Here is an 8631-nt window from a genome sequence, read left to right on the forward strand (position 1 = left end):
TCACGTGCAGAGCATGCAGGGGAGCTGAACAATCACGGCACCTGGAGCACTACACGACAAAAATCCAGACTGGCCATTAAGTTAGCTCGCGACTTGAACTCGCGACTCAGTCAAGTCACGAGGTCAAGTCGCCAGCCAGCCCTGTTTTTGGAAAAACTGACTCTTCGCATTCCATTCTCACACCAGTATAAATACCCCTCATTCCCACAAAATATGTGTGGCTATTGAGAAAGAAAAACCCTAAGAGAGGTTTCCTCAAAACACCCACCCAATTAGAGAGAGCTACTCATTCTTAGAGAGAAACCTTTGTAGTCTCTTCTCATTCCCTCTCTCATTGTCATACCTACTGAGAGGAGATTTCTATCCAAACACTACCCACACCAATTTAGAGTGTTGAGTGTTTTTGGAGTTTTGGGAAGCATTGGAAGATGCCAAGGATGGCGGATGCTACGGTCTAGTAGCGGAATCCGGGAAGCTAGAAAAGAAAAAGGTTCGGCGCAACCTCGTTGGAGCAAGAAGCTTGGAGGGCTTAGGTGCACTGGGTAGATTAGGCTTGGAGGGTCTATTACTGTTCATGTATCCCAACTACATTTTCTAGTGGATTGTTTACCGCTTGGAGGGCGGCGGAGAGGTTTTACGCCGAGGGCTTCGGTTTCCTCTTCGATAACACATCGTGTGTTGTCCTTGTGTTTGCATCTCTCTTCCCTTTATCTTTGCCTTTTATTTTCTGCTGTGGATGTGATTTATAATTGGGTTAGATTGATTTCCAATTCTGTTTATAGTTTATGTTCATTTTCCGCACACTAGTTGTTTGTCATAAAGCTTGAATTGGTTATTTTGTATTTAGGGGTCTAAACGTTCAAGGGTGTTTATACACGTTTTTGAACTTTCACCTTGACATCCAAAACACTGAGAGCCCAAGGAATTATTGGAATACTGACCTACTTTTTCTCTAGGTTTATCATTGTCGTTAACCTTAGTGGGATCATGCTTCCTAAAGTTTCTAGGTTCAGCAGTGTTTATGCCTCTTGCCTTTCTATTACTATTCCTGAGAAAGTTTCTAAAATTCTTGACAAGGTAAGCAATCTCTGTAGCAGAGAGCTCATCATCAAATCCACCACCTTCAACATCATCAACTGACTTAAGAGCCATTGATTTGGATTTGGTAGTTTTGGGTAGATCCAACTCATAGGATTGAAGAAATCTTACAAGTTCATCAACAGGGATGGAGTCCACATCCTTGCTTTCAGTAATGGCAGTCACCTTGGGTCTAAAGTCTTCAGTCAAAGATCTAAGAATCTTCCTAACAATTTTAGGTTGATCATAGATTTCACCCAAGTTAAGAGCAAAATTAACAATATCATTCAATTTAGCATAGAATTCATCAAAAGATTCATCATCAGACATCCTGATGCTTTCAAATTTAGAAGTCAATTGCTGCAATTTATTGATTTTGACAGTCTTTGTGCCTTCATGCACAGTCTGGAGGATATTCCAAGCAATATGAGCAACCTCAACATTAGAGATTCTCTTAAATTTCTCCATAGAAACAGCGTTAAAGATCGTATTCATAGCCTTGCTATTAAACGAAGCTGCTTCTTTTTGAGAAATTTTCCACTCACTAATAGGAGTAGTAGGCTTCTTCCATCCGTATTCAACGGAGTTCCACACTCTCTTATCAATAGATTTCAGGAATGCTTTCATCCTTACTTTCCAATAAGCATAATTATTTCCATCAAAGTGAGGAGGAATAACTAGAGAGTGTCCATATTCCATGACAAATAAGGGTCAAGGATCAGCTCAGTGATCAAAGGATCAACAATAAAAGAGCAACCCGCTCTGATACCACTTGACAGTTTTTAGACTCCTTAAATAATTGATTTAACCTAGGTAATTAGCCAAGTTGTTACTTAGTCCAATTTAACAAGTCTAGGTTATCACAATATAAAAGATCAAATCATGCAAAGCAACGGAAAATAAATAACACAAGATATGATCACCCAGGAAACCAAACCGGTAAAAACCTGGGGAGGATTTGACCTAGCTATCCTCAAGGTAAACTTGAATCCACTATCTTGAAAGAATCGAAGTTCATACAATAAGACTTATAAGCCCCCACGCTCAACTTCTTATTGCTACCAACCAGTAGAACTTACTGACATCACTACGTGCAAGCTCCGAATCCACGGACTCCTTCTTTCTTGAATTCACCACTAGATACAAGTACACCCGCTTGTGTTTTCTTTAATCTTCAATGGCAGCAACTGAATTGATCATCAAGGCGTAGATAAATCTTCTCCTTGAAAACCCTAAGTTTATGCAAAGGAAAACTTCTCTAGATCTCATAAGAGATTTACACAAACCACAATTATGAACAACACTAAAACGTGGCTAGGGTTTGCCTTTTATACATAGGACAAATAAGAAACCCTAAAAATGTTTTAAAACACTTAGGGCTGAGTTGGAAAAATCCGCAGAAAAACATTCTGCCCGAGCTTCGATCAATCGAGCCTGTCTTTCGATCAATCGAGCCTGTCTTTTGATCGATCTAGCCAGGCCGAAAGGCACAATCCTTTCCTGCTTTAACTCGATTCCAACTTTACATAGATGCACAACTTTGAGCTAGACTTAAACACTTCTAAACACATTGTTTTTATTATGATTTGCCAACAATACAAATTAGAGTTCTAAATACATAAATCCTGAGTCTTTAGAACCTAACACTTTGTATAAACCTGGTACAAGCAATTAGTATAGTAGGCATTGGTGAGAATTACTTCTCATTCCCACTTAATTAGAACATGTTAGCTATTACCTTGTGAAAATGACACATAAGCTCGAATATATATATATATATATATGTAGAGAGAGAGAGAGAGAGAGAGAGAGGGGGGAAAAAAACTAATTAGGTTTTAAATTAGATTCCAATTATTGTCTAATTTTGTACCATAAGTTTTGTTTAAGTTTTTTTAATTTTTGTTCTAGATGAATTAATGAATTGCAAAAGACAAAGGGTCTAATACAAATAAATCATCAAAAACTCAATAAAAAATAAAGAAAAAAAGAAAGAGTAAACTCGTGTATATCCAAAAGAAATTAAAATAAAATAAAAATAAAAGAGAGAGTATAATATGAATCCATATATGTGTGTAAATGTAATTTTTTTTTTTTTTAAATTGTACCATGGATATGTGCAAATTATGCACTAGTTTCTATTAATAGAATAATTTTACTAATACTTACTCCTATAAAATTAATTCATTCACTTTAAAAGTTACCAAAGATGCAAGTTTGAGATCATCATTTGTAAAATTATTGTTCAATTTTTAAAAATACGAAAAGTACACTTTACCATTTTAAATTATACTCTTAATTACACTGTGTATCTTAAATTTTGAATTCTCATCCAAGTTAATAGCAAACTTAACGTTGGAGTACAAATTAAAATAAGAGAAATAGTTTGGGATGTAAAACGTGCATTCAAAAAATTTATGGTACAAAATATAATTTTAGTATAGTTTAGGGTGGTAAAGTGTAACTTTTCTCTTAAAAATACATATATTCAAATTTATTTTAGTACTAAAATATGATGTAAATTGTGGTTAAATTCAAATTCTTAGTACTATAATATGATAAAAATTGTGGTTTAATTATTTTCATTACTTTAATGGAAAAAGTTAATGGATACCCTAAGAGCATTGGTTTAGAATATATTTTTAAAAACTTTTTTATGAGAAAGAAAAAATCAATTAACTTTTTTTAGAGAATTTTAGGCAAAAATGGGGATATACCCCTTTCAACAAAAAGTTCCAACAAAGTGCCCAATTTCTGAAACTATTTAGCCTTATGTCCATGTTATGAAACTCGATTTTATTAAATTCGAGTCCATGTTATGAAACTCGATTTTATTTCAATGTGAAACTCGAATTCCATAAACTTGAGTTGAAAAGTTTTAAGTGAAACTCGAGTTCATGGAACTCGAGTTCCACAATTTTTTTTTTTTTAAGTTTTAGAATTTGCCTATAACTTGATTTTCGAAAAATCGAGTTTCACATTGAAACTTCGAGTTTCAAAATAAGGGCATAAGGCTAAATAGTTTAAAAAATTGGGCATTTTGTTGAAACTTTTGGCCAAAAGGGGCAAATACCCATTTTTGCCAAGATTTTTATATTTTTCATAAAAGTGACATCAAAACTTTTCTAAATTAATTTATTAACAAATACCCTAATGGCACCTGTTAACAAGACCCTTATTTAATTGATTCTTCTTTTGTTTTTTATGCTTGTAATAGATTTGACAACTTCCTAAACGTGACCACAAATTGTATTATCTTTAATCGTTTCGTTCATCTGTCGCTAGCTCATTTTAACATCATCCATAAAAGTTTCTTCATGACATGCTACCATAATTTGGTGAATTCATAAATTTGATATCAACCCCAAGGGAGCATTGTCCACTCTACAAGTTACAAGGTTTCTCATGTTCTTATTGCAATAAATTCAGTTTCCACGTGAGGAAGAAATGCCTAAATATGGTTCTCGCGTGTTTTGTTTTCTTCCTCGAACACAGGTAATCTCTATCCAATAGTTGTTCCACCCACAGATTCGGCACATTAATAAAAGATTGTGGCCCTTCCTCCGTTTCCATGGTGACAGGACACCCACAATCGACCTTGAAATCCTCTTTCATTAAGTACTCCTGATACCTTGCACTACTCTATGGTCTATACCAAAAAAAGGTAAGAAAAAAAAAAAATACTTAAAAAACCTATAAAATGTATTGCATAAAGTTTACAAATAATGTGATAATATCATAATAATGTTAGCGATTAGTCAATTTCAAAAATTTCAGTAATAGAGCAACGTAATACTCTCTCCTCTCTTACAGTAGTATTAAGTCACATTAATTAAACTCATAATAGATACTACCGTTCACGTGAGAAAATGGATGAGTATCACATCACTCACTGCTATGAGAGCACCTAATAATTTTTTTAATCATATGGCACATAAAATTAATTTCATTTTCATTAAGTTGTTTATTTTATTAATATGGATTAGTGCTTCTATTTCATTTAATAATTTTTTGGTTGAAGCTACTGCGACATGAGATTACATATTGCTAAACATTGATAAGTACCTATTACTGAATATGCATGATATATTGATATATGTAACTAAGTCAAACATGATATGTAACCCGTTACTAGACGTTAAACGTGATATGTACCTATTACCAAACTTGATTATGTACTTATCTACCTATAAATTTATGTCTCATATAGCTCTCATTGTTCAAGCTCACACTAGTCTTGTACCCCTATTGTGCCATCTCTCTCTCTCTCTCTCTCTCTCTCTCTCAAAGAGAGATTATACATAAACATAAGCATGAATACTAAAGAGATGGAGGTGACTCTGATCAATAAAGAGGTGGTGACAGTGCAGTTGCCAAAGAATGAGGACCATTGGCTACCACTCTCTAACCTAGATTTGTGTATTTTACATCCATTGGATTTTAGTATCTTCTTATGTTACAAGAAGCCCACTTATAAAGACAATGGGAACTCTATGGCCATGGTTGAGGTTCTCAAAAAGGCCTTGAAAGAAGCGCTAGTGCCCTACTATTTCCTTGCTGGTGAGAAAGTGCCAGACTCCATGGGTGAGCATAAGCTTCACTGCAACAACCGTGGGGTTGACTTCACGGAAGCTTTTGCAAATATAGAACTTCAAAAACTCAATTTGAATGAACCTGATGAGACCATTGGCTGCAAACTTGTACCCAAGAAGAAGAATGGCGTGCTGGCTATCCAGGTTTGCCAAAATTTTAGAAAATTAACGTGTTATTATTTTCAAAAATACATTGCTAAACAAATATAAAAAATCCTAAAACTTTCACCAATTTTAATACAAAAGACTCAAAGCATTTTTATCAATTTGTACAAAAATTTATGTCTATTTTAACATAGGAACCAACTTTTTATATTTTACATATATTATCACTTAAAAAAAACTCATATAAAATTATTTATTTTATTAAAATATCGATTTTTTATAGTTTTTTAATATTTCTCTCTCTTACATGCCACAACCACTATCTACTCTCTTTCTTCATCCTTGGAAAATGCAAAGAAAGTATAAGAAAAAAAAAATATGCAACAACAGTAGCCATGTAAATTGTACAACGACTATAACTAGAATTGATATTGAACAAGAGATGCATAAGTTTTTTTTTTTTTTTTCCAAGAAACACACACACAAGGAGAGAGAGAGAGAGAGAGGTTCTAATAAAAATGCATACCACCAAGTCCACTTAAAAGTCATGATAACACTTTTAAGTGAAGTTGAGACAAGTTATACTACACGGAACGTACTCTCTTAAATAATGTTGGACAATTACCCACTGATGTGGATGCTATTTAGGGTTGGTTAGCCAAAGACTAATGCAAGTGCTATAATGCAGTAATAAATATAATTAATGTCACTTGAAATACATATATATATATATATATATATATATATATAACTTGTTTATTATTGTGTGATTAAAAACATATCAATTTATAAGGCATACATAATAGTTGTAATATCTCTAAAATTTCTCAACTAATTATATTATCTCCATCTCATTTTGGTTTCTCACCTAAAAATTATAGATGAAAGTTTTTGAAGCACTAATATTCTAAGACAAAATATAACTTTCCATCCATCAATTTAAAAACATACAAAGCAAAAAGGACAAAATAAAATGAACTTTTTTTTATCAAATAATAATAATTATTGGAATCCAAAAATTTTACAATCATTTTTATAATTGTTGATATTGTAAGCAATAATTTAGGTAACATTACTTTCACCTAGACCCACTACTGACACCACTTTAAAAAACATCCTAATGTGTTATGAAGTTTATAAAAATCATGTGTGTGTTTATATATATATTGGAAAATTTATAAAATTATGCTCCTTAAGGTCTCAAAGTGGAAAATATTTTGGATATTTCAAAGAGTAAAGAAACGGATACTAATCACATAAAAGTATTCAGACATTGCTTATGTTGTTGAAGTGACACCAATAAACATTTAGCTACAGTTAGTTTGTAAACCATTTTTTAGTATAGAAAATTTGATAAAAGAAATAGTAAACAAACAAAATGCAACAAGTAGTACTTTTTTTTTTTCAAATAAGTTAAGATATACAAAAAATTTCACAATTGTCATGAAATAAAAGTGATGTCTATGGTGCTCCCATGTAAAATTACATTGCACTAGTCACAATCCATCACCTCAAATATTATAAGACCATAATTTGTTTTTTGTGTAGCAGTGTTTCCTTGTTTTTTTTTTTTTTTTTTTTTTTTCACTAGGTTTTGCTGAAACTAATACAATGATACCTACTTGTAGGCAACTGGGTTCAAATGTGGTGGTCTTGTGCTGGCATGCACATTTGACCATCAAATAGTAGATGCATACTCGGCAGGCATGTTTCTTGTTTCATGGGCTGAGATTGCTCGATCTAAACCCTTCTCTTCACTACCAACTTTCAACTGCGCGATGCTCAATCCTCGACATCCCGTTTACTTTGATCCTTCCCTTCACAACTTGTATGTCCCCATCACCATGTTCAACCCTTCCAATGATCCAGAACCCAGTGCCAACCATTTCGAAAACCGCATATGCTTAGTAAAGGCAGACATAATTAACCAACTCCAATCACAAGCCAGCACCAAGGAAAGCAAAAGGACTAAACTAGAGTCTTTCAGTGCACTTTTGTGGAAAATTAGTGCCAAAAGCGCTAAAAACAAAGGGGTATCAAAATTGGGCATTGTTGTTGATGGCAGGACAATGCTTAGCTTTGGAGACAAAGAGAAAACATCACTAATGTCTTCTTACTTTGGAAATGTGTTGTCTATTCCCTATGATTCTAAGAAAATTGATGAGCTTATTGAAAAGCCATTGAGTTGGGTGGCTAATGAAGTTCATGGATTTTTGGAAGGTGCAAAGACTAAAGAACATTTCTTGGATTTGATAGATTGGGTGGAGGCTCATCGTCCAGTGCAAAGTTTGGCAAAGGTATATAGTAGTGGCAACAAAGAAGGACCAGCTTTGGTGGTTTCATCAGGACAACATTTTCCAATATCAAAGGTGGATTTTGGGTGGGGAAAGAGTGCATTTGGGTCATTCTATTTTCCATGGGGTGGGAATGTTGGGTATGTGATGCCAATACCAAGTCCATCTGGTAATGGTGATTGGGTGGTGTACATGCACATGTTGAAAAGGGAATTAGAGTTGATAGAGTGTGAGGCTGCACTTGTGTTTAAGCCTTGCACTTCATATTGTCTTAATTAACATTGATGATTGCCTCCAATTATGCAATCACAGTACATATCTAGTCGGCTAATCCTATAGTTAGCCAGTTTCTCTGCATTTTTATGAGCCAAAAATAAACTGCTTTATTTCGAATGTGTGGAGTGAGGCAAATCATTAGTGTGATTATTAGTGAAACTAGTAATTATCCATTCATGTGTACAAGATTGGCTGAAGACAGTTTCAGATTCTCTAAAGTTTGTAAAATAACTTCACTATGAAGGTTCTAAAGTTCTATCCATATAATTTGAAATGACTTGATTGGATTT

At 33.8% G+C, this 8631-nt stretch overlaps 1 protein-coding gene across 1 annotated transcript; it reads left to right on the top strand.

Moving 5' to 3' along the window:
- The first annotated feature begins 5309 nt into the window (after positions 1–5309).
- LOC115988636 (shikimate O-hydroxycinnamoyltransferase-like) lies at positions 5310–8631 on the top strand. The gene is made up of 2 exons (XM_031112218.1): positions 5310–5810; positions 7400–8631. Exons 1-2 carry the CDS (start codon positions 5388–5390, stop codon positions 8342–8344), a joined length of 1368 nt encoding a protein of 455 aa, XP_030968078.1. The 5' UTR covers positions 5310–5387; the 3' UTR covers positions 8345–8631.

Source organism: Quercus lobata, chromosome 5, assembly GCF_001633185.2.
Source record: "Quercus lobata isolate SW786 chromosome 5, ValleyOak3.0 Primary Assembly, whole genome shotgun sequence".
Taxonomy (NCBI): Eukaryota; Viridiplantae; Streptophyta; class Magnoliopsida; order Fagales; family Fagaceae; genus Quercus; species Quercus lobata.

What these genes read in the sequence shown, in the direction of transcription:
- LOC115988636 (XM_031112218.1), top strand. Translation starts at nt 5,388, where the DNA reads ATGAATACTAAAGAGATGGAGGTGACTCTGATCAATAAAGAGGTGGTG. An exon ending in ATGGCGTGCTGGCTATCCAG is followed by an intron (nt 5,811 to 7,399) that starts GTTTGCCAAAAT and finishes ACCTACTTGTAG; the next exon opens with GCAACTGGGTTCAAATGTGG.